General features: G+C 34.3%; 1 protein-coding gene across 4 annotated transcripts in view; it reads right to left on the bottom strand.

Moving 5' to 3' along the window:
• The window catches only part of ZNF385B (zinc finger protein 385B), a 531,497-nt gene that overhangs the window by 325,896 nt on the left and 177,818 nt on the right, over window positions 1-27,783 (bottom strand). Inside the window, exon 1 of one of the 4 annotated variants that reach the window (XM_051986116.1) lies at window positions 13,147-13,633. The exons of the other annotated variants lie outside the window; for them this stretch is intronic. Within the exon in view, the coding sequence (XP_051842076.1) occupies window positions 13,147-13,171 (25 nt within the window). The 5' untranslated portion in view covers window positions 13,172-13,633. Of the gene's footprint in view, window positions 1-13,146; window positions 13,634-27,783 lie in introns of those variants that run through there. 4 annotated transcript variants of the gene reach the window in all.

Raw genomic sequence — 27,783 nt, 5'->3', positions numbered from 1 at the left:
ATTAAAACTATTTATAGATATATATGCTCCAAATCATTATTAATCAGAGAAATGCAAATTAAGACAGCACTGAGATACCACTACACACCTGTCAGATTGGCTAGAATGACAGGGAAAGATAATGCGGGAATGTTGGAGGGGATGTGGGAAAACAGGGACACTGATACATTGTTGGTGGGATTGTGAACACATCCAGCCATTCTGGAGAGCAATTTGGAACTATGCTCAAAAAGTTATCAATTTGATCCAGCAGTGTTTCTACTGGGCTTATACCCCAAAGAGATACTAAAGAAGGGAAAAGGGCTTGTATGTGCCAAAATGTTTGTGGCAGCCCTGTTTGTAGTGGCTAGAAACTGGAAATTGAATGGATGCCCATCAATTGAAGAATGGTTGGGTAAATTGTGGTATATGAATGTTATGGAATATTATTGTTCTGTAAGAAATGACAAGCAGGATGAATACAGAGAGGACTGGCGAGACTTACATGAACTGATGCTAAGTGAAATGAGCAGAACCAGGAGAACAACAATACTGCTCGAGGATGTATTCTGATGGAAGTGGATCTCTTCGATAAAGAGAGCTAATTCAGTTTCAGTTGATCAAGGATGGACAGAAGCAACTACACCCAAAGAAAGAACACTGGGAAATGAATATAAACTGCTTGCATTTTTGTTTTTCTTCCCGAGTTATTTTTACCTTCTGAATCCAATTCTCCCTGTGCAACAAGAAAATTGTTCGGTTCTGCACACATATATTGTATCTAGGATATACTGTAACCTATTTAACATGTAAAGGACTGCTTGCCCTCTGGGGGAGGGGGTGGAGGGAGGGAGGGGAAAAATCGGAACAGAAGTGAGTGCAAGAGATAATGTTGTAAAAAATTACCCTGGCATGGGTTCTGTCAATAAAAAGTTATTTTAAAAAATAATAAAATTTTAAAAAATAAAAAGCATTATCCCCCCTGCCCCCAACTCAATTTTTATGTTTTAGACTTTTCTCACCAGTTTCAGATTATCAAAGTCTTAAGGGTCCCAACTATATTACAGCATCTTCATCATCATCATCATCATCATCATCATCATCATCATCATCATTTATTTTTGTATTATAGGGCATCTAGATAGTGCAATTGGTAGAGTGCCAGCCTGGAATAAGGAAGATACAGCTTTCTGAGCTCAAATCTGGCCTCAGATACTTCCTAGCTATGTGACTCTGGACAAGTCATCTGTTTGGCTCAATTTCCTTATCTGTAAAATGAGCTGGGAAAAGAAATGGCAAGTCATTCCAATATCCATGGCAAAAAAACTCCAAAAGGGATCATAAAGAATTAGGCTTGACTAAAACAACTGAACAATAGTACAATTTTATTTTGTGGGAGGAAAAAGGAGAAGAAAAAATAGGGTCTTTAAATTGGTTGGAATGACAGAGAAAAGGCAGAACTCTACCATCCTTACTTTGCTTAGATTTTCTCTAGCAAGGTAGAAAATCATTGGAAATGACACAACTAAAGTGTCCAAAAAGAAAACTGACACCCACCTAAAGTACCTAGCTACTCTTGATCCATATGTTGCCCAGCCTAAATTTACCTCATTTTCAGGTATTGATCTCAAAACATTTTGAAAATAGTGAAAATGAGAAAGATCTCTCAAAATTAGAGAATATCCTAATTTCCCCCAAAGAAAAGAGAACATGTCTTTAAACTATAGACCAGTGAAATGAATGTGGACTACTTGCATTTTTGTTTTTCTTCCCAGGTTATTTTTACCTTCTGAATCCAATTCTTCTTGTGCAACAAGAGAACTGTATGGTTCTGCACACATATATTATATCTAGGATATACTACAACATATTTAACATGTATAAGACTGCCTGCCACTTAGGGGAGGAGGTAGAGGAAGGGAAGGGAAAAGTCAGAACAGAAGTGAGTGGAAGGGATAATGTAGTAAAAAATTATCCATGCATATATTCTGTCAATAAAAAGTTATAATAAAAAAAGAAATCCTCAAAACAAACAAACAAAACTATGGATCCATAAGTTTGTCTACAATTATAGTTCATTAAAAAAGATGGTTGGTGAACATCTCAGTTTACCTTAATTAAAAGTCAGTGCCCTCAGACATCATTCTGGGAAGCAACTTCTGTGCATGTGAAACCTATCACTTATTTCTGCAGATATCATAGCCATGGCTACTGAAAACCTAGAAAGTTCTTACTACCACAATCCAGGCATTGCAAAATCAAAAGCTAATATTATTTTATCAGCAGAAATGACATTAAACAAAAATAATTAATATTTACTTTGTAGTTGAATCTGAAGGACCATGGAACTTTTCCCATTTAACCTGTAGCTAAAACCTTCCATGTATGTTGAGACTTCATTTAGGAGAGTTCCTAGACAGTAGGAACTGTCCTACTTTTTTCTATTTGTATCCCAGTGCTTAGTACAGTGCTTTGCACTTACTAAGCCTTTAATAAATGATTAATTAATCTTAAAATGGAAGCAATGAATAGGAAGAACCAGTAAGATTATATCAAGAAAAGGTCCTGCCAGACTAAGCTCATTTCCTTTGTTGATTGAGTTACCAAATTGAGAGATGAGAAGAATGTCATACAAAACTAGTTTACCTAGACATTTTCTTTGTTATTGTGAACTTAATAATCAAACATTTCAGCACACTAAGAAGAAGGATCATGGGAGCAACTGAAATGTTAGAGTTCTTATAAAAAGATTAATGAAAAAGTATTTCACCATACTATACATACATACACATACACACACACATATATATGGCTTATATGTATATACATGTATATAGTTTATATATTAATATGTGTGTACTAATATGTAACATATTCAATATATATTATACTGATATGTAACATATAATATATTTCTATGATTCTGTCTCTCTCTTCTCTCTCTTTGTCCCTCCAAGACTTTGGAATAAACTATATGTCTGTATGTACATCTTTGAGAAAACAGCAACAAATTGTTTTGTGTTCCTTTCTGTTCTTATTGTTTTTGTGTATTTTAAAATGATTGATTTTTTTGGTTCATTTTTATAATTGTCAATTTACAGGCCTCTTCTAGAGAAGGCCTTGATATTACAATAAGATGGAATAAGCTAGCTGGCTAGCTGATCAAAGTCAAAGATTAATTATTAAAGGTTCAATGTCAACATGGAAGGAGATTTCATGGGAGTATTCCAGAAATTTGTCTTTAGATTTACAATATTTAGTAATTTTATCAATGCCTTGGATAAAGGCAGGGATGACATGAATATCATATCCCACAGATGGCACAAAACTGGAAGGGAGAAAAAGCACATGGAGTGATAGAAAGGATCCCCCAAATCTTGACAGATTATAGTGTTGAGCTTAATCTAAAAAGATGAATTTCTATGGGGATAAATATAAAATCTTACACTTGCATAAAAAAATCAGTTTCACAAGTGTAATGTGGGACATTTCTGATTAGAAAGAAATGTGTGTGAAAAAGATTGGGATTTAGTTGACTACAAGCTCAATGAGTTAGTAGTGTGATATATCAGCCAAAAAAAAAGCGCTAATTCAATCTCAAGCTGCTTTATAAAAAGCAAAGTTTCTGTATTCTGCTCCAGTCATTCCTCATTTAGGATAATGTGGTTAGTTCTGGGAAACACAGTTTGAAAGGACAGTGAGAAGGAGAGTTGCCAGAGGAAGACATTTCACATGGTGATGGACTTTAAGTCCATGTTGTGTGAGGATCAACTGAATGCACTAAAGATGCTTAACCTGAAGAAGAAAAGAATGTGTGTGTATGAATGTGTATGGTGATGAGCATGGCTACTTTCAAGTATTTAAATGGCTCTAACATGGAGGAAAACTTAGCGTTGGTTCTTTTGGCCCTCATTTCAGAACTTGGAGCAATGGGTAAAAGTTGCAAAGTGGCAAATTTAGTTGGAATGACAGAGAAAAAACCAACATCCTAACAATTGAAGCTTTCTAAAACTAGAATAAGTTGTCTTAAGAAGTGGTAAATGGTATATTCTTGGGGAACTACAAACTGAGATGACTCCCTTGTCGAGTTTGATGTAGTATAGATTCTTTTGAAATATAATTTGAACTAGATGGTCCATAGAGTCTATTCCATCTTTCAAATCTCTCAAAAAAAATTCAGGGATTCTGTTGAAAAAAAGGCAAAATTTCTTAAGTTTTATTTTGTTTGCATTTTCTCTGTCAAAGTGAATGACCTTTAGATTGAGAAGGACAGAAGCAAAATGAATAATAGGAATTTGAAAGACCCATATAAACTGCAATATAGTAAGAAAACACCTACAGGTCTTGGTGATTGACAAACTGTAAGTTGTGACTGCTGAGACTTTATAGTCTTTTAAAAGACGGAAAAAAATAGAAGAAATTGTACTAGAGAAAATTCTAGAGAATTTTTCAGAGTTTTAGAAAAACTACAAAATGACTAAAGTCCTATAAAACTCCATATCACAGGCCAGTGAACTTAACCTTGCTTTCTGACCAAATTGTAGAATTTATTAGTAAAGGGATGATTAATGTATACCTAGAAACAGAAAGGGGTAATCACAAAAAAAAACTAGCTTGATTTCATTAAGATCCAGCTAGGCCAAGCTAAAGCCATTTCTTTTTTTTTTTTTTTTTTTGTGACATTTCTAAGTTTCTTAAGATATTTCTTCATGTGATAACAACACACTCACTCTCCCATATTCCAAACATCAATATTAACTCCCCCACCTTAAATATAATATTTAATCAATTACTATGTCCTGGTGATTCTTTTCCAGTGTCCAAGAATCACATGTTGGGTTATCGATAGTTCAAAAATATAAAGTCATTTTAAGTTCAATTCACTAGTTATTCAGTCATGTCTAACTCTTTGTGACTGCATTTGGGATTTTCTTGACAAAGGAGGACTGGCGTGGCATTTCTTTCTCCAGCTTATTTTACAGATGAAGAACTGAGGCAAACAGGATTAAGGTACTTGCCAAAGGTCACAAAACTAATACATATCTGATATTAAATTTTAACTTACAAAGAAGAATCTTCCTAATTCTAAGCCCATGATCTAGCCATTTTGCTATCTAGCTTCCTACCATATAAAGAATAAGGTCCTTTATTTGCATTTGTAATAACCATGTTGATTTATAAATAGCAACTATATTTTGTCCATGATATATAGGATGGATGGAAAGAATAAAAGTCCTTGTATCTGTCCATTTTCAGACACTAAAAGAAAGAAGATAGTCATACAACCCTCACAGGAATGGAAAACCAAAACAAAGCAACTCAAGATTATGCTAGATTAGCCTTAGAGGCAAAATAGGTCACATATTGAGTACAGCATTGGAACTGGTTTTAGGAAGAACTGAGTTAAAATCTAACTTCAGATAGAATTGCAAACAGAACACTAGATCTGGATTTCAGTAAGAATTGGATTCAAATCTGACTTCAAACACTTAATAGTTGTTTGACCTTGGACAAAACACTTAAATTCTATCTGCCTCATTTTCTTTATCTTTAAAATGAGGATTATTATAATAGCACCAGTATCTTGGATTTGTTGTGAGGTTATAATGAGATAATATCCATAAAGTACTTTGCAAAATTTAAAGCATTATATTAATGCCAGCTCTAATGATTATGATTATTTCCTTTTTTTACAGGATTGCTAAACTAGTAGGTCAAGGAAATATTATAGTTATAATTTAACTATAGTTTAGCAAAAAGGTACCACATTCTGTACTGATGGAATTAGATGATCAATCACAATTAAATCCTACCAAAGATGTTTGAAAGGCCTGACTCAAATGACTATATTAATGGTTTGATGCCACCCTGTAAGGAGTTCTCTACTGTAGTGATCGAGAAACGTAATGCATGTGGGATTATGTGATATAAACTACAGTTAGAAAGTACTTCAGAAGTAACCTAGTCTAACCCACTCCATTTAAAGATGAGGTGATTGAGACTCAGGGTGTAAGTCATTTACCCAGGCTTCCATAGAGAATGAATGGCAGAGTTAGGATCTAAACTGTGGGTTCTATGAATCTGAGGTCAGTGCTCCAAGTTCAGCTCACTTGCCACTGCATCATGGTGCTTCATTTCCCCCAGTGACTCGAATAAAGATAAAAATAGTATTATTATCACATATTCAAATTGAGATGGTTTGCTAATACACTGGATGATAGTCTCAATGAAGCTTAATAGTTTAGAGCATGGGTTACATATAATTACATGAAGTATAATAGCAATAAATTTAAACTCTTGTAGTTGGGTCAAAAATCCACTTCCCAAGTACAAGATGGGAGAGGTATGATTCAATATTAATTTCTTTAAAAAAATAACTAGGTGTGTTTTTGGATTGTACAACCAGTATGAATCAACAGTGTGATTTGGCAATAAAATGGAACTATTATCATCTCGGAGTGCATTGAGGGAGTGATAGATTCCAGGAATAAGGAGGTTTTAAAATATACTCTAAATTGGTCAGACCATGTATGGATTATTGTATTCAGTATGGGAGCCAGAGTTCAAAAAGACACTGACAAGATGTTGAGGAAAACCAACATAGAAAAGCATTAAACAAGGATTGACATATGGAGGATCAGAATGTGCAATGATTAGCCTGAAGAAATTGGAACTTGAAGAAAGATGGGAAATTCAGGAATCAGAGATAAGGTAGGGAAAATTATAGGCATGTGAGATGACAGAAATAACCAAATCTGAGAGACGAAACATCTTATTTGAAGAACCAAGAAATCAATGTCAATAGGTGCAGGAGTATATGTAAGACTGAGGAGAGGGAAGGGTAAGGAGTATAAAGTATGAAAAAACTTGGAGTAGGGGCTAATTTATGATATATTTTGATTGCCATAGATATTAATGGCTAATGTATACAAATAGATTAGTAGGGTACAAAATTATTTTAATACAGCTATTTTGAACAAAATCCTTAATCCAAATGAATGACTAATGAAAGGCATTTCTAATGCCATGGCAAGCTGGATGGGAATGCCTTGGAGTGTCCTACTTCTTAGACCAAGTAGGCATCTAATTTATCCTGTTTTCACATAACACTGAAACTTTTTGGAAACTTGAATGGTCACAGTAATATGGATAACCAATGATGAAAACTGAGGCTGCTCCAAGAGATTAAATGACTTGCCTAAGATCATTCAGTTAGCATGTGACAGAGTAAGGGATGTAAGTCCAGGGATTCTGAATCCAAATCCATCCTCCTTTCCTATCTACTCTTGAAATAGGTCTCATGGGAGAGAAATGATTCCATCTCTGGATGATCTAAATCTACAACCAGTCACAAGGTATCAAGATTAGACATTTGGGGGTTTGTTTAGGTTCGATGATATTATTAAAGGGAAGAAAGGGATCAGAATAGCTTTACCAATTGAAAGTAAAGATAAAGCTTAATTTATTTTCCAAATGATCCTTGTGCTTTTGTTTCCTATAATCCCAAGCTTTGTTCACCACACTTGAGATATTTAGCTTCTGCTCTGCAATAGTAGAATGCACTTGGCCTCCTCTTATATCTCATGCTCATTTAGCTAAGTTGTCTGGAAGCTGACAGCTTCATTTCATGCATGGTTATATGCTTTATCTAATGTGGTATTAAATGATCTGCAATTTTGTCAGTGTAGGTAATGCTTGCCACCAATGCTGATCAAAACCCTTATGATTTAATGGGTCAGTATGTGGGGGATTTCAGTTATTTTTCAGTGATGTTTGACCTTATATAATTCCAGGTAGGGTTTTCTGGACAAAGATATTGGAGCATTTTGCCATTTCCTTATCCAGTTCATTTTACAGATAGGGAAACTGGGGCAAACAGGGCTAAGTGACTTGCCCAGGATTACATAGCAGCACCTGAGGCTGAATTTGAATTCATGAAAATCAGTCTTCCTGATTCCAGTCCAGCATTCTGTTCACTTGAGGTAAATAAAAGTAAAGTGATGTGCCTGTAGTCATAGTCTGAGGCAGAATCAGACACAGGATCAGAACCTTGCTCCTAATTTGCCATCCATGGCTCAGTTTATTAAATTAGAGATAAGTCTTTCTAGTAAATACATGTACATTTTCATTTTTAAACCCTCTTTCCAATTATTTCCTCCTTTCTTCTATTGCTCACTTCTCTGGTTCAGTACTAGTTAGATTAAAACATGTCCTAATGCCTATCAAAACAATTGTACTAGAGTAATTGAAGAATAACAAGTCATTTCACAAAGTCACATCTAATTATGTGCCAATTGTAAAAATTCTTTAAAATGTAGACCTAAATCTTTGCATTTCAACTAAAAATATCTGAGATAAGATTATTCTTGGAGGGAGCACTGAACACAGAACGTGCCACCACCCACTCTAATCATATACATTAAAGAAATATACTCATTTCAAAGTTATCTATTTAAAAATAGAGTTCTATCAGTGAAAGAACTGGAGTAAACTAGAATTTTATTATTACCTTAGGGTCTGTGAATAAAATTCACATGGTTACTAATGTGTAAACAAATAATAATAGAAGATATTTTTATGGTGAGCGGTAATAACTTTGGAACAAATCCTTTTAAATGAGTAAATTCTTAATATCAGCATCCCACATGAGAAGTGCCAATTTTGTTTATCATTCCAATATCAATTGTTAAAAATTGTTTTGCAAAACAAAATGAAACAAAACAAAACAAAACAAAAAACCCAAAACTAACAAAAAAAGCTAACTCCTGAAGAAACAAGAAAAAATGAGCCAGTCAGTACTTTAACATAAGTAGTTAATAGTTTGTGACTTCTTCTTCACAAAATTAGCAATTTTCTATGCAAGCTAGTGCCCATTCCAATAAAATTAAGAAAGAAATGCACTCAGGTTTCTTGAGGTAAAGGTACATTAATTGACTGAAATTTGGCTGCTCTGATCGATCCATATTGGATGTTTTGCCAACCACAAACATGTAAAAGTAGTCAAGAATGACTAAAAAGCATAGCAAAAATAAACACTGACATGGAGATAGGGAAAAAGTGATTTACCAGGTGAGAAACTTTGCCAAATACTACAGTATATTTAAGAAAGTGATAAGGGAGAAAAAATCTCATTACAACAACCTGAGGTGCAAAGCAGAGCAAGGAACTACATAGAATCAGCAAAAAGTTGTAAATAGTTAAGAGGGAAAGAAAGAAAAAAGAAAATAAGTTTTAAGATTGAAATAACTAGATTATGAAAAACTTCATATTGCTAAGAGAGATAGACAGACATCAGAGTAAGTTTTTTTGTTTGTTTGTTTGTTTTTAGAAATCCTAGAGTTGATCCTTGGATACCATCTAATGTACTGCAACTGTAATTTATTAAGTATCTTATATTAAGAAACTAGAGTTGACTTGTTCCCTATCTACTCATTGCTAAAAATCAATTTCAATAGAGAGAAAGAAGAGCTAAGATTTGGGCATTGAGTATCACTGATTTAACTAAATGGAAGAACTAAAAATATGCCCCCAAATGGGGACAAATAAAAGACATTTTAAAATATCTCAGAAAAAGCACAATTTTTGAATTGACAAAATTTATTTGTTGTCAAAACTGAGAATGCCTCTTTTTTGAACTCAGTAAAATTTGGCTATTATTTATTCCATAAAAATTTAACTCTCTTATTTGAAAATTACAAGATCTTTTTTTTAAGAAGAAAGAATGGAAAAGATAGACATTTTAAAAAGAAAAAAGGCATGGGGTATGGAGAGAGAAGACCTGAGATCATTTTCTCATAGCTTGTGGGAAATTGAGCTAGTAACTTAATCTACATGAGCCTCAGTTTCCCCATCTATAAAATGAAAGGGCTGGAATAGAGAAGTTTTCGAAGCAAGTATCCTTTTTCTCAACACGAGTCCAATATTTTGCAAAATATTAACACATCTTTGTCATATGCTTTTAAGTTAACTATGAATCCATTACAAATAGTCCAAAGTAATGATTCCACTTATACAAAAGAAAAAGAAAAAACCTGAACTTGGTTTTATTTACAGTAAGGGCACAATTATGTTTTGATTACCAAATGACTAGATTGCACAGTAATCTATATATTAAAAGAAATATGTCAAAGAATAAGTGGGGCTCAATGGTATCTTGAGTTAAGAAAGTAAGCAAAATAGTTAATGAATTACTGAGAATCTGTGTCTCAGCCTCATGATAACTTTCTAAATATTTCCATAAATGACAAGCTGCTATTACTAAGATTAATAAGAGATAATTTATCTTTTAATTTCATGAATGATATTTTTGTGGATTATTTTTGTGTAAAATAACAAGTCTCAGTTTCAAAGAGGGCTCTGGGTTTTTAAGCTTAAAAATAGTTCAGCCCTGTATCTCCAAGTTCTTTCAAGCAGTCACCTACTGTCCTTCTTTCCCACTGCTTCCTGATCCTCAAAGACAGGCTTTTTTTTTTCCTTTTTTTTCTGAGCCTTAGGAAGAAGATAATGAGAACTAAAAGTTTTATTTGTAATTCAAGTCTTTAATATATATATATGTATATATATATATATATATATATATATATATATTCTGACAACTATTAGAAAGAAGGTATTTATGCTTTGTGATAACCTGAAGTCTAAAATGTAAGGACAAAATAGGTTTATTCTCACTGTAGTGTCAAAAACAGAAAGTATGCTTCTGATTATTCTTACTGGTCACAAATGTTTCCATATTTTTATAATGTACATTTAAACTTTAACAGTTTTTAATTGATTCAACAAACTAAAAATTTCCAAGTGACTAAAAATAAATAATTGAATGATATTTCAAGATTTAAAGTTTCTCCTCTTCTTTGGAGAGACCAGGAAAAAAATAAGTATGTATGAGTCCTGTTAGATAGATGGATCCACCTGGATACTCATCACCATCATGGAAAAAGATAATCATACACAAATTCTTTAACAAATATCCCAGTCATTAATTTTGATTACCTCCATTAAAATTAACCAAAATATTTGTATTAAATGGTACTGTTATGATCCAAAGTACTCAAAAGAAACCAATGCAGGATTACCACCAATTCAGCATTCGTTTACATATTTGGATTCCTCATCACTAGATGACAAGGGTGAAAAATTGACATAGTATTTCTATAATGATGACAGCTGAGAGCTTTACTTTTCAAGTCAAAGAAATTATATGGAAGAAACAATTTTTCAACTAGTATATGTGCCGATTAATTGTAATCTTAAACAGTCACTAGTCATCAAAGCTAAGGGAAAGGCAGCATGACAATATATTATGTGACACCCTAATTTGTGTATGGGGTATGATAGGGATGGAAAAGGAGGCAAGAGGTTGTATTTCTTCCTCATAGTGTTAGCAATACCAAACTTGTTAATGAGGGTGACAAAGAATTACATGATGCTTTCAGCATCAGTAGAATAGCTTATTGCAAACATATTCCAGAAGTAGGAATAAACATTTCACATGTCTTTATTTAACCATCCCTAGGTAATATGTTAAGAACTAACCAAATTGGCAGGTTTTATTCACCTGCTCAATATAGATTAAATAACATGAAAGAACTTTGGAGGAAAAACCAAAATATTTAGTTAGTAGACTAGGTCAGAGGTAAGAGTCTCCTTTCTAAGGTCTAATTAGGTGAGTTTTCTTTCTTTTTCTTTCTTTTCCTCTTTCTTTCCTTCCTTCCTTCCTTCCTTCCTTCCTTCCTTCCTTTTTTTTTTTTTTAATCTCCAAGGGACACCTTAGCGGAAGCTATCAGCTCTGACAGAACACCGAAATCCTGGCAGTGAACCATAAATTGACCATTACCATAAAAAGGACTGCTAAATGAGAAACCATGTGCTCAGTATAAAACTAATTTCATGCTTTCAAAAGCACACAGTGGCTTCTAGCAAGATAGTGGCCCTGGGACTTGCAAAGACAGATTGGCTAACACAAATGGTTTGCTCCTGATGCAGTCTGCTTAGCCAAGCTTTACATGTACTGGCAGTAAATGGGAATTCTCGAATCTTCTGTCAAACAAATACACACTTATCTATAACTTTGGACCTGAAAGCTATAAAGCAGCTGCCTCATAAATAAATTTAGCAGGAAAAGAAGAAAAAAAACCCAAGAGCTATGCTAGTTTCCAATCAAATAAAAATAGATTCCCCCCTACAATCTCTCCATTTTAAGCAGACACTTAATAAGCATAATACAATTGTGAACATGCCAGAGTAATTGTCAACACCTTCTCTTCCTTTAAATATTTTCTAAGCGTATAAGAATTGGACTAGGTTTTACAGACATAAAGCAGGGGGACTGTAAGAGGAGAGAGGCTAACTTTCAGCTTAGCATTATCTAAGTGGTTTTCAGTTGCAGGTAAAACACTTTTTTTATAGGTACCAGTACATTATGTAACATTAAGTTGGACCTTGATGATTTGGTCATTTAACTTCCCAGGCTAATGTCAGTACTATATTTACATTAAAGGAAATAGAACTTGATGCACTTAAAATGTCACATTTAATTAAACTATGCTCATACAGAAATGCTTGCAATTCTATGCCTCTCTCATAAAGAAAATCATCACTGGAAATAAATTACTAGAGGTTGTCCAGTGAATAACAGGTCATAACTTTTAATTATTAATAATGTCAAGCTTAACAAGATGATAACTCCAGTATATAATCTATTTCATTTGCTTTCTTAGCTTGTGATTACCACAGGTACCCTCTATATTTTTCATGTCAAAGATACTACTGATTGCATTCAATCTATAGCTTTTTATATACCTGGAGCACATAATCACACTGTTAATTACCTACTTTCTATTATATGTGATTCTATTAAATCCCATAATATCAGTGACTTGTTCAAAAATGTTTAAAATGCAATGGAAGTCACCTATTGGTAAGATGTCCTCTGCAAATAGCTAGTAGTGAAGGAACAGAAAGCTTAACACATACATTCAAGGAGTTACTTTTAAATAAAACCAAAAGAATCACATATTCAGAGATTCACTTTCCTTCTTTTTGTCCATTCAGGTAGCATGGTAAACACAAATGATGACCCTACAGAATTAACAAAGCATATAATAACATCTCAGACAGACATCTCAGGGTGAGTCTTAAGTTTAACAATAAAAAAAAAATGCTCACCTCTACTAGGAAGTCCACTCCACATTATGGCAGCACCCTTTCACCAGCGTAAATAGCAACCAAGTTGGATAAACCAAACTTCCAGGATGTGACCAGTCTGATGCCCAGTTCTTGCTTACAGAGCTTTGGCTCCAGCCCTGATCATCTGTGTGACAGTACAATGTTATATCAATGCAGCTTCAAACCTTCCCAGACACAGGCTTATTGCATCGCTCATTGAAAATCCTTTACACGCTGGCAACATTTTAGGAAAGGACAAGCACACTCTGAGTCATTTGTAAAGAAAGCAAAGCAATTTCAGTCCTATATCTTCATGTGTACTGAAAGGCGGGAGCACTGTCAAGCTACAAGTCTGAGGTGGATTTATGCAGAGAAGCCGGCAACCTATGCCTTCATTATCAATGCATGAAATCAGCTACGGTGATCACATTCAAGCAAACCATCAAAAGGAGATGATTGTGAAAGGCTCCAAACATCTTCTCCCACCCCCTTCTTTACCCCCCAAGAAAGGATCCTCCAGCTAAAGTGTGCGAATGTTAAAAATAGCTCTGCCTTTTCAACAATGAGCAGGAGACAGAGAAGAAATCAGTAGTCGAGATTAGGAGGACTTATGATTGTAAAGGCTGCAAAAAAATCAAAAAAGCTGTAGGTTACTGAGCCTTATTCTATACAGACAAATGAAAGCAGCACAGGCATTTACATTTATGATAATGGAAAGAAATCCATATATTTGACCACAGATATCCATTAAAGAGTACCTTATGCACATTTCTCTAAGTGCCAGTCTTTAAAATAAATAATAATGATATTTTATAAGTATAAAGTAATATAAACATGGATCAATACATTGTTTTTCCCTGAAAACTAAGTTCTTGCATACAAAAGATTTCAGTGAATTCTGTGGCACAGAATAACATACATGCAAGAAAGGAATGTGCAGATAAATTAAAGGAAAAAAATCCATTGATTACTCAATTCACAAATCTACCCCTTACATACACACACACATACTAATTCACAACTTTTTCTTTTTGTAGTATTTTCTCTTTCTTTATTAAATTGTAAATGTATGATACAGCTAGTACTCTTTATAAAAGCAAAAGGCAGATCTATACTTCAGAAAGTTACAGTAGAAATGACTAAAGACATTATTGAGATTATTGGTTTCATTGCATGTGCAACTATCTCCCATACACCCCCAAATATGTTCCCCAAAATAAATGAATTTTCTAATAAAATAATCACAAAACTGTACAAATGGGGCTTTATGAATTAATATTTCCAAGAAATACAACAAAGGCTTGCTTGGATAATAGCACAGCATGTGTTCTGTATTCTCCATGGGCTTATCCATTCAGGATCTAACATAGAGTAAAACCCTTTTTATTTGGGAAGTCTTCAAAATTAGTATATAATATATGGCTCTAGCAACATCCATAATTGTTTAGTGCAGTATCCTTCTTGTATCAGTTGGCCTAAAAAGTCTATATAGAGAAAAACCCAGCTGTTTTTCAGCATGCTAGAGATCAGGGTACTTTTGATCACAACAGTTAGTAAGAGCTAGAGTAGAGACAACTGGCTTTTGGGAAAATAGGTAAAACTGACTACTTATAACTCAAAGACTCTAGCTGTGGGACTGTGTATCTCCCATGCATGGAGAGAATCATTCCTTCACAGAAGGAATGAAAAACTATACTCTTCACCCATGTTTCTATCACTATTTTTCCATTCATTTTGCAGCTATTAACAGCATGGTTCAGAAATCAAGAATCATGCTTTACTTTTACCTAGATAGACTTTGTACCTCCCCCAGTACCAATCACATTACTTTGAATATAATAGTAGCATCTTTCTCTGTCTCTACTTCTCTCCCTCTCCTTCTTCCTGTCTTTCTCCTTCTCACTTCTCCTCCCTGTACTTCCTCCATGTTCCTTTCTCTCTCTCTCTCTCTCTCTCTCTCTCTCTCTCTCTCTCTCTCTCTCTCTCTCTCTCTCTCTCTCTCTTTCTCTCTCTCTCTCTCTCTCTTTCTCCCTCTCCTCCTTTCTTTTTCTCTTTCTCTCCTTTCTTTCCTCCCTCTCTCTTTTTCTCTCTCTCCTTCCCCTCCTCTTTTTCTCTCTCCCTCCACCATGTGTGTGAGTGAGTGTGTGTGTGTGTCTTTCTGTGTGTGTTTCTCTCATATCTCAATTAGCAGTTACAAGAGCATTACAGTCAAACTCTAGGACCGTGGCAGGATTGGGGAGGATGACTGTGGTCCTAATTCAAAGCCACTGGCAATTTTTATATTGTACATTTGTATCAATAAAAGTTACAAACATTTTCAGTAGTCTATAATCTCCCCATTATACAGATAAGGAAACTGAAGTTCACTGAGTTTATAACACTTGCTCAAAAAGCAAGTGTTTTCTCATGTGAGATTTAAATGCAGGTCTCTTTGGTTGACCCTCAGAAGCAGAAGAATGTAGTATGGTATCTATATAATTTGTAGATATGGTAAGCCTTCCAACCACTCCCCTCCTCCAATTTTAGTTATGAATATTAACTAGAAATAATTCTGCAATTAGGACAAGCTTGAATTAAGTGATTTTATGCTGCTTTTCCTCTATCATTGATGAAGCCTTGGTCTAATTTTCTTAGTCATGTTATTTATGACTAAGTCTGTGTGAGTCTTTGAGTTGAAAGTTCCTAAGCAGTAAGGAACCTACCAAATGAGCTTTTTGAGGATGACAATGATAATGATGCTGCAGTTGCTAATGATAACAATTCTTTCTAGAGAATAAGCAAGAGTTTAACATGTAAAAAAAATTTGTTTAGGAAGCCTACAGAGATGATAAGAAGCCTTTTTAAAATCATTGATCTATGAGTTGAGAATCTTTTTTTGAATAGGTGTGTGTTTGCTTCAAGATGTCTTGATAGTATCATTATCTTTCTAGATTAGGTTTAAAAAAAGTAGGCTGAGGGTGATTGTTACAATGAAATAGAGAAGGAGGAAGCTTTGGAAATATGGCAATGAAATCAGAGAAATAGCAATGTTAAAAATTATGGGAGAATAAGAAATGCAAGAAGTCATTAGAAATGAATAGATTAATACAAAATGATGAGGCATAAAAAGAGAAAGGAGAATGTCCTTATAAAGATGTAAGAAAGTATAGCAAGAGGGAAGAGAAATATAAAAAAAATCAATAAGCTCTGGAAACTCTGGCAATGCTTATAGAAGGTCAAAAAGACACAAAAGAATCAGGAAGCATGATTGGTCTAACTTTAGGAGATAGGGCATTAATCCTAACCACACAACTGAATCAATGTAGGAACCCCCCAAAAAACACCAAAAGAAAACTAAGTACTATGTATGATAAAGAAAAATTGAATAGATATAAGTGAATATAGACATAATTAATAATAAAAAGTATGTAAATGAGTTTAAAAGAAATATTAACAAATATATAAATGATAAGATCATAACAGATTCTTAAAGATATTTGAGGTATCTCTGAATACTTCAAATAATCTCTGAAGATACATTCTCACCAAAACTTCTTAGGAGTCTTGGTTGACAATATGGTGATCATTGATCTATCCCATGATGACATATCTCTTATATCCTTCTGAATATCCAAATTGGATTAATCTAGGCTTCTATTGTTAAAATACCTTATTTTCATAAATTATGAGTGAATAAGTTTAAAATGCTACAATCTTTTAAAATTTATTAGATGATATTTAATGCCACAAATAATCTCATGCAATTTATTAAATTACAACAACTATCAACTGCAATGCAATGTAAATTCATAAGGAAGTACCAGTATTATTGCCTGTAAGGGTGGAAAGAAAGGCAATGTATTCTAGGGGCACAGTTGCCAGATTGGGGAGAACAGAATGAGAGAAGATTCAAGAAGCACTTGGAGGATATAAGAATGCCTTGGGATCTCATCTCTGCCATTTGCTAACTTTCACCTTCATTGTACCATGAATAGTTTTCAATCAAGTTACTTAAAAAAGAGCTTAATTGCACAATTTCCAGAGTATCCAGTCTATTCTACCATAGCAAATGCCAAAAATTCCCAATCCCCCATATCTGAGAGGAAGAATGTACATGTGTGCATATGTGTACGTGTGTGTGTGTGTGTGTGTGTGTGAGTGTGTGTGTGTGTAGGGGAAGTTGTAATGGAAGTTATAGTGTTGGTGATACACTAGGCTCTGAAAGAGAGGAGTAATAGGCACGATACCCTTGCCTACCAAGGCAAGGGACTTAGAAGTCATGCTCCAGGTACAGGTAGAGGTTAAGGCACAGATATAAGGACAACCAAGGGCCAGAAGTGGACCCTTCTAAATTTCAGTACTCTGGGGTTCCTTGTGCTAATTATGTTTTCCTGTTAGTCCAAAAGAAAGTCTTATATCCTCCTCAATAATAGCTTATAAAACAAAAATAAATCTTTAAGAAAAAACATAATATATAGTATTGTGTCATTTTCCTCCCATAATTCCAAGAAAGTAAAATATCAATGATTTAAGCTTCACATTTCAGAATTTTAGAACTGATGATAAATTTCAATGACCAGGATGACCATTTGTATTTAATTGGATTATGAGAAAGTATTTTTCCTTCCCTAAGGGCTCATAGAAACTAGTATATGCTTTGGTCATTGATAACTGAATAACGCATTTGGAAAAATGTCTTAAATTTGGAAAAAAAGAAACAACACATCTGACTAAATAACAGTAACAACTATACTGTGTTTTATATATATATATATATATATACAGATATATAATGTACATAATACTTTTCTTTTGAGAATCCTTGCAACATAATTTTAAATTTTTTTGAATGGTAGTAGGAGGTAGGGGTTAAAGTTCCAAGAAACCACCACATAGAACCATGCAGAAAAACAGCATGACATAACAACCTAGCACCAGAGATATGGAATTAAGGACTCCATTCATAATCAACACCACCAACATAAAACAAGTTAAATTAACAATAAATTGTTTAGTACTAAATTAATTGTTCACAGCTTAGTAAACAGTGAAAAATGAATTGTCCCTCCAGAGAGACACTGACATTAAATGCTCTTTATTCCTTTTAAATATTCACAATTATTATTTTTTTTAATTTGGAGCACCTATCACTTGTGCTCTTGCACCTTCTCTTGAGTTCTCCAGACAAACCTTTAAAAATGTTATCTCATTTGATCCTCAAAACAACACTGGGAAGTAGAGGATACTATAGTTTACATTTTACAGATGCGGAAACTGAGGGAGATAGAGGTTAACTGACTTGTCTAGGGTCATGCAATTAGTAAATGCCTGGGACTACAGATGTTCCTCATTCTAGGCCCATCATTCTATCAACTGTACCAGCCAGCTGACACTCAAACAGCTTTTTCCAGTTCCCTTCAAAACTAATGTCTTCCTTCTGAGATTATCTTCAATTTTTTCTTTGTATATTTTGTACATAATTGTTTAAATATTTTCTCCTTCATTAGACTGTAAGCTCCTTGAATACAATGACTTTTAACCTTTTCTTCATACCCCAGTGCTTAGTATCACATCTAATATCATTATTAATACTTGCTGACTGATCGACCTGTGTGATTTCAGGAAAGATGAAATTTTTCTGGCCTCCAATTTACTCACCCGTTAAAAGGAAGTGTTGATAGCCTCTAAGTTCCCTTCCAGCTTTAAATTCATGACACCAGGTATCTCTTCTTGCTGGGCATTTCTAATTTCTGAGCTTATACTAGCCATCATAGCATAGAAATACCTCTAAAGTTATATGCGAGCTCTGGTGGATTCTGCCAAGCTGTATGTCTTTAAAAACAAGCCTACTCACAGATCGTTATCTGAAGAGCCAGAAAAAGAGGCTTATAACTGAAAGGTTCACCAGATGATGGCGTGTTCTAGACAAAGCAACTGATGAAACCACTTACTGTGTCAAGATATGAAAGGGTTGATAGAAAGAACATTCATATGGGAAAATCAAAGATATTGGAAAACTCAAAACCCAATACCCCATTATTGTAAATGTAAATTCAAACTGAGTGGTAGTTTCATTGATGTAGTTTTTCCATCCAATCATGCAGAATGGAATGCACTCGTGCCTGCCTGTACAATTATTGTCCATGTGCTTCTCCAAGTTCCCATGGAGGAGTATGCCCCACATGATAAAGGTCCTCATTCTTTATTTCTTGGCATTTTAGTAGGGCACATGGGCTGTTCATTAGTTATACCTCCCATTCACAATATATTCAGTCCATCTTCCTTGATAACATCTTTTACTTTGGTATTTCACAGATCTTTGTTATTTATTTCAAGCTGCTAACAATGACCATGGTCTTTACATTGACCTCTGAGTGATAATTCAATTTTCAAAGATCAAAAAAGTATCCTTTAATGAGCTCCTTTAAGGATTCCAAAGATCATGACAGAAAACCATTTGATTTCAATTCAATTCAACAAATAATTGTAAAAGATGTATACCAAGCACTGAGCTGGGGATGGAAGAAGCTGAAAGAATACAAGCAGGAACAATAATCCCCATTTTAAAAGAGCTTATGACAATCTAATGCACAAGATATTATACAAGGGCAAAATAATAGTAGTATACATCAGGACCTAAATTCTATGAAAAAAATGCAAGTAATGTGGTGGTTCCGAGTACCACAAATAAGATTTACATCAGTATGCAAATATCTAAAGATACTGTGCTATTGACTCATCATGAAAAGAGCCGTGGCTTCATATTCTTTTTCTGAAAGACATGTATTTCATAGCACAGGACATGATCTAGATTCTCATCCCATTCAAGGATCCCCTCAACAGCTTCCCTGATAAGTCCCTCTGGACAGTGCATGTTGTCATTCAGGTGTGTCCCACTCTTTGTGATTCCATTTGGAATTTTCTGGGAAAAGGTACTAGAATGGTTTGCCATTTCTTTCTCCAGTTCATTTTACAGTTGAGGAAAGTGAGGCAAAAAGGCTTAAGTGATTTGCCTAGGACACATGTTTGGTAAAATCTGAGCATAAATTTGAACTCAGGAAGAAAAGTATTCCTGACTTCAGACCCAGCACTCTATACACTGTGAGAGAATGCACTTGGTGGTTGAACAGCTATAATTTTTAAGAAAGTCTTCCTTATATTCAGTCATTTGTCCTTGATCTGCCCACGGGACCAACAAGAATAACCCTATATATTCAACTTCCATCTTGATATATCATCCTAGCTATTAGGGTTTTCTGGATACCAATTCTGTCAACCAATAAAATGTCAACTATCCCTTGCTGCTTTGTAGTAACCTAAGACTTAATGAATATGTTTCCTATGACTTCATTCAATCTACTATGTCTATCTATTTGAAATGTTTTATTAAGGAGAGACCCCTCAGGCATGCCTCTAAAGACCTTACTTTTAGATTGGCATCAATCCTTTAATATTTATTTAATATTCGGCAACTTTTCAAATATTTGAAGGCAGTCATCACATCCTCCCCTAATTCTCTCTTACCATACTGAACATTCTGAACATTCCAAGTCTTATCACCTGCTCCTCACACAACCTTTAATCAACCCAGTCATCTTCTTTGGAAGAAAAGGATTTCAATGTTCCTTCTAAGATTATACCATGCCATACACAGAATTTCAGACATAATATAAACAATCTACATACAGTATGACTATCACCTCCCTCCCTTGACCTCACAACTGCACAATAATGAATTTTATGATTGAAATAACTTTTTGGCAGCTGCTTCACACTTCCATGTCCTTATCATACAAATGATTGTTAAGCTGTGTCTCTTTCCTTCCACGTTTATACAACTGATGCCTTAAAACTAAGTACAGGATTCAATAATTATTCCTTAACAACTTCCATCTTGATATATCATTCTAGCTATTAGGGTTTTCTGGATACCAATTCTGTCAACCAATAAAATGTCAACTATCCCTTGCTGCTTTGTAGTAACCTAAGACTTAATGAATATGTTTCCTATGACTTCATTCAATCTACTATGTCTATCTATTTGAAATGTTTTATTAAGGAGAGACCCCTCAGGCATGCCTCTAAAGACCTTACTTTTAGATTGGCATCAATCCTTTAATATTTATTTTTACTCTTTTGTTTATTTTTTCTTCTTCCCAGCATATGGATCTGTAAAATGGTTGATTGAAATTGAAAGTTCAAATCTTGGTATAAAACTAAATAAAACTTACTAACCAATTGGGAGCTTTAAACTTACAATCTTTGTTTCATTGGTATAACAATCTAACCTACTGAGATGTGGCTGTGAAATAATTGCAAAACTCAGAAATAATTTGGAGAGCCACCACATCATCCTGCTGTGTTGCATATGAGTAACGTTTCCCCAGATTTTTTCTTTTAAAACGTCAGATCTTAAGGCAAGATATCTTGACTTGCACATCTTTCTTGGTAGAGCTCCTAGAGATGCCCATTAAATAAACTTACCATACTAGGATTGAACTAATTTTAATAAGACTTTGTAGAAAGACAATTATCATGGACAGTTGAACTGGTTTTAGAGTGTAAAATGTTCTAGGGAAGGGGAGTGGCACAAAGAATAGTGGAGGAAGCTGTATAGCCTTCTCAACCCCTTTTGTAGTAGCAAGAAATAGAAATTCAGTGAATGCATATCAGTTGGAGAATGGCTGAATAAATTGTGATATATGAATGCTATGAAATACTATTGTTCTGTAAGCAATGACCAGCAGGATGATTTCAGAGAGTTCTGGAGAGACTTATATGAACTGACACTAAGTGAAATGAGAAGAACCACGAGATCATTGTACATGGCAACAACAAGATTATATGATGATCAATTCTGATGGATGTGGCTCTTTTCAACAGTGAGATGATTCAAATCAGATCCAATAATCTTGTGATGAAGAGAGCCATCTATACCCAGAAAGAAGGAATTGAGTGTGGACCACAACACAGCATTTTCATTCTTTCTGTTGTTTGCTTGCATTTTGTTTTCTTTCTCAGTTTTTTTCCTTCTTGATCCGATTTTTTCTTATACAGCAAGGTAATTGTATAAATATGTATACATTTATTGGATTTAATATATATTTTAACATATTTAATGTGTATAGGATTGTCTGCCATCTAGGAGAAGGTTGGGGGAAGGAGGGGGAAATTTGGAACACAAGGTTTTTGTAAATTAAAAGCTTTAATTAAAAAAACAAACAAAAAAGAAAAAAATAATAGCCTTTTATTTTCAAAACATGTACAAAGATAGTTTTCAACATTCATCCTTGCAAAAACTTATGTTCCAATTTTTTTCTCTCCCTTCCCTCCACTTCCTCCCCTAGATAGTAAGTAATGCAATATATGTTAAACATGTGCAATTCATTTATACATATTTCCACAATTATTATGCTGCACAAGAAAAATCAGATTAAAAATGAGAAAGAAAACAAAATGCAAGCAAACAACATCAAAAAAGTGAAAATGCTATATTGTGATCTACACTCACTCCCTACAGTTCTCTTTCTGCATGCAGATGGCTCTCTCCATCACAAGTCTATTGGAATTGGTCTGAATCACCTCATTGTTGAAAAGAGCCAAGTCCATCAGAATTGATCATCACATATTCTTGTTGTTGCCATGTACAATGCAATGTTCTCTTGATCCTATCATTTCATTTAGTGTCAGTTCATGTAAGTCTCTCTAGGTCTCTCTGAAATCATCCTACTGTTAATTTCTTATAGAACAATAATTTTCCATTACATTCACATACCATAACTTATTCAGTCATTCCCCAACTGATGGGCATCCACTCAGTTTCAAGTTCTTTGCCACCACAAAAAAAGGCTGCTATAAACATTTTTGTACATGTGGGTCCTTTTCCCTTTTTTATGATCTCTTTGAGATACAGACCTAATAGAGACATGGCTGAATCAAAGGATGTGCATAGTTTGATAACTCTTTGGGCATAGTTCCCTATATTAACTCTTACAAGCCAATGCATCAGTAGTTTATGAGCCAATATATCAGACTAAAGTAGCTACTCTACTCTCCCAGTAATGCCAGTTATGCTCTAAAAGTGTTTACAATTATTTCTAACGTGACCAACTTTCTCTCTGGACTTGGCATTCTCCTCCTACTTGCTCCTCCTACACCCCTGATATTAATGAGTAAACCACCTTGTACTTAATGAATACATAATAAACATCAGATTAATAGATGAGTTTCTACATAGGAGGTGAACTATCTACTTTGGAGTGTATGTGTGCATTTGGATTTATACAGTCCCAGATGTCTAGAATCACACCATAGTGATTACTATGATGCTAATATCAGTTTATCAAATGTATAATATGTTTTGCATATATAATGCATATATTTATCTAATATATATTAGATGAATTTAGTAGACTATATAACCTATTAAAATCAATGATATATATGATGTATTTATATATTTACATTTCTATAAAATACATATTATATGCATATATCATACATATACATAAATATATGTTTGTATATACTTAGATACATGTTTACACATACACAATGCCCTAGCATGATGACCTGGAACAATCAGCATCTTGATAGTAAGAATAAAAGTGGGACCAAAAGTTGACTTCTGAGATCTGGCATATGCCTGAAAGCCAAAGTTACACTACCATGGATTCCATGCTCATCTGTGAAGATTTTCTAAGTGGATCAGGAACTTACTGAACCAATGGCAGTTCCTAGTCTGGGACGCTTTGACATGAATTTTAAATATTGAACATGTGGGTGAAAGTAAAAAAAAAAAAAAATCTGGCAAGGATAATGTGATGTATAAATTCCGCATCTGGGAACAGAACTCACTGCACCAAAATTTCCACTCAGCCTACAGTCATCGACTATCTTTCTCCCTGGATTAATATTCTTCCTGCTGGGTTCTCTTTTCAAACAAGACACAGAGTCTCTGAAGTCTGCCTTCAGAGATTCAAATCACTCACCACCTAGATACTCATGCTAACTGTCTCTAGACAAGTTTCAATACTAAAAAATGAGGCTCAGTATCTGGTTTCATTTTGAAAGTTTTGAAACACTGCTATATTATAATTAAATTTTTGTTATCCCCTTAGATCTAGGATATATTTAAAGTGCATATTTTTAAGAAATCATAAAATATCTCTTCCTGTATATTTTCTATTTCCTTTTTCTCAAAAACAAAAATAGAAAAAGTACCACACATCATTTTTTTAATGTAAAAAGCAAATAAGCAATTGTCTCTATTGTTTTTTAATGTCACATGGGATCCTTTGTGTTTGAGATTTTCTGCTTACAGGTCATTGTAATATTAAAGTGAAGTTTTTTTTTTTTTTTTTTGACTGTGGAAGATAAAATAGAATGGTGGGAAAACAATAGGGTATTGTGAAAAAAAAAAAAAAGAATTGTTTTTGAAGTCACCAGATTTGAGTTCAAATGCTGGTTCTACAGTTTACTGCTTGTTCAAGAAAGTACAAATCATTTCTATCTCTCTTGGCTTTCATTTCTTCATTTGCAAATTGAGGAGACTACATTAGAAGTCCCTAAGCTTCCTGACTCTAATCATGTGTACCTATGACACTGTTCTATACCAACTTAGTCTTGGCTCAACTCAACTCCAGAAACCAGAAGGCAGAACACTTGGGGAATAAAGATCTTTACTGACCCTCTCTTCTTTGCTGGCTCTACACACTCTTTTGATAACAAGAACCCAGTAAGTCATAAACTATCAACTTGGTAAAATTTATCAATCCAATGTCCAAATAAAATGTCCAAAAAAAAAAAAAAAAGAAAAGAAAACTACTATCACTTGTAGCCCTGGCCCTTGGTTTTTAAATTGGGAAAATTTTACATCTTACTTGGTAGAGCTCCTAGAGCTGTCCATCAAATAAACTGATCATACAGGGACTGCACTAATTTTAATAAGACTGTAGAAGGACCATTAATCAACCAGCAAGCATTTTGGTTAAGTACCTGTTATGTATTAGTTATAGTGCTAAAGTTGGGTATATAAGGAAAAAGCAAAAATCCTCCCTGAACCTCAAGGGATTTAATAGAATAGAACAAAATATGCATATGCATACATGTGAATGTACATGTATACATATATGTATATAAAATATGCAGAATAGATGAAAGTTACCATTTGAAAGGAAGGCATCAGCAACTAGGAAAACCAGGAAAGATTGCTATTCAAGGTCGTACTAGATAAATTTTGAAGGAAGCTAGGAGTAGGGGGAAAAAAGGGATTCCAGAAATTCAGCATAGGCAGTGCAAAAGTATAGAAACCTATACAAGTGGAACTTCATATGAAAGGTTCTTATAAAGGGACTAAAGAAGACACAGAAGAGAGTAATTGTGTAAGACTGAAAGGATATAAAGGGATCCCTTTGTTGTCAAGAATTTTAAATGCCAAATAGAGGAGTTTATATTTCATCCTATGGATAGTAGGCATTCACCTTATCAAGTAGGGGAATGACAGAATTAGACATGCACTTAATGAAAAATCACTTTGTCAGCTGGATGGAAGATGGATTATAGTAGGAGGAGATTTGAGACACTAGAGCCAATTAGGAAGCTCTACAATAGTCTAGATGAGATGTGATAAGTACTTGAACTGGGATGGTGGTTTGTATGAGTTGAAGGAGTAATTTTTATAATAAATATTGTGGAAAAGGAGTCAGTAATACCTGGCAACTCACTGTGTATGTGGGAAGAGTGATAGCACATAGGTGATTACGGCACAGGAGTTGTGAAACTGGATGCCTTTCACCCAAATAAGGAAGTTCAAGAGAGGTTGGTTTGGGGAAGAAAGATAATGAATTTTGTTTTGGACATGTTGAGTTTGAGATCTAGGATGTCTAGTTCAAAATATCCAACAGACAGCAAATGATGAAAAAATGGGGATGAATATATAGATCTGGATGTATCTGATGAAAGATCTTAACTGAACTCCTGGATCAGGGGTTTCTAATAAATGAAAGAATATATAGAAAAGAAAAAAAAAGAAAAAAGAAATGGTTTCAGGATTGCTGTAAGAATATACTCAAGGAAAGACAAAGTGGTTAGGGGAATGAGGAAGGGCTCCTGCTCAAAGTGATATTAGAGATGGATTTTTAAGGGAACTAGTGATTCTAAAGGGGTAGTCCTAGGAAAGAAAACATTTCAGAAGTGGGGGACAGGGAAGGCAGAAGTAGAACCTTATGTGAGAGGAGATTATGGTTGGATTAAAGAAAATATGGAAAGGAATCTATTTGTAAAGAGACTAAAGAATAGATAGGCCCAAGTTGTCAATAGTTTTACATAACACACAGAGGAGTTCATGTGTATTTCATCCTACAAATAGTTGTAATCAACCTTATTGAATAGGAGAGTGACAGATTCAGATATATATTTAATGAAAATCACTGGTCACTTTTGTGAATATGGCATGAATAAAAATCTAGCAAGGGAGACTGAAGAGGAATAGTCAGAATACATATCTTAATTTGGGTTAAAAAATTATAATCATTGTAACAGCAAATCATAACCAACTCTCAAAAAGATAAACAGCCTAAAAGGCATTTCTTTATTTTATTCATAGTATTAGTTGTATTGGAGAGTTTAAGATGCTATCCAGGGGAAAAGAAGCATTTTTTTTTTTTTGAGTGAGTGAATTTATTTGCAGATAAAAGCATTCTGTGGAATGCGTGGATTCTTTCTGCAGGACAAGGGTTTATGAGGTATACCTCAAATAAGGTCTTCTTCCCCTTAACCCAGATAATGCCACATATGAAATCATACAATATTGACTGGAATTACTACTATATAATTATTTATCAAAATATTTATAGACATATGGACAATTCAGTATATGTTTTCCCTTTCATCCTCTTTTCCCATTTCCTTTACTTTGATCATCTCTGCCTGAGACATTCTAATTTAATAGAGAGCTGCTCTCAAAAGGCTCAGATTCAGCCTTTGACACACACAGGATATGTGAACCTGGGCAATAACTTGATTTCTCAATTCTAAATACTCCTCTGAGATCAAGATAGGGAAATTGAGGTCCAGGTATATTATAATGACTTTTCCAAGTTTTCGGAGTGGGATTTGAAATTAGGTTTTCTGACTCTAGAGATAGTACTGCTTACTTATAAAGAGTTCACATTTGTAGGAATGACCTCACAGCTAAAAGCAAAACAAATTCTTTAGTAAAACTTCCAAAGCTGATCCTTAATGAAAAGTGAAATAAATGTCTTTTTTTTTAACACAAGAAAACAAATTATTTTTACATTATGATTACCACAACAATACTAGCTTCTTCCTTAAAGCAAAGGAAGGGAAATTCACCTAGAATAGAATTCCAAAAAGATCCTAGGTTTGTTTCTCTAAAAAGACTGAACTATTTCATCAAAGTTCATACTTGATGCAGGGGTCCTCAAACTTTTTAAATAGGGGTCCAGTTCTCTGTCCCTCAGACTGTTGGAGGGCCGGACTATAGTAAAAACAAAAACTTTGTTTTGTGGGCCTTTAAATAAAGAAACTTCATGGCCCTGGGTGAGGGGAATAATCGTCCTCAGCTGCCGCACCTGGCCCGCAGGCCGTAGTTTGAGGACCCCTAAATGCAATATAAGCCATTATTTGATTACTAGA

Source organism: Antechinus flavipes, chromosome 3, assembly GCF_016432865.1.
Source record: "Antechinus flavipes isolate AdamAnt ecotype Samford, QLD, Australia chromosome 3, AdamAnt_v2, whole genome shotgun sequence".
NCBI classification, from domain to species: domain Eukaryota; kingdom Metazoa; phylum Chordata; class Mammalia; order Dasyuromorphia; family Dasyuridae; genus Antechinus; species Antechinus flavipes.
Note: the sequence above shows the minus strand (reverse complement) of the source record. Positions and strands in the feature narration are given on the sequence as shown.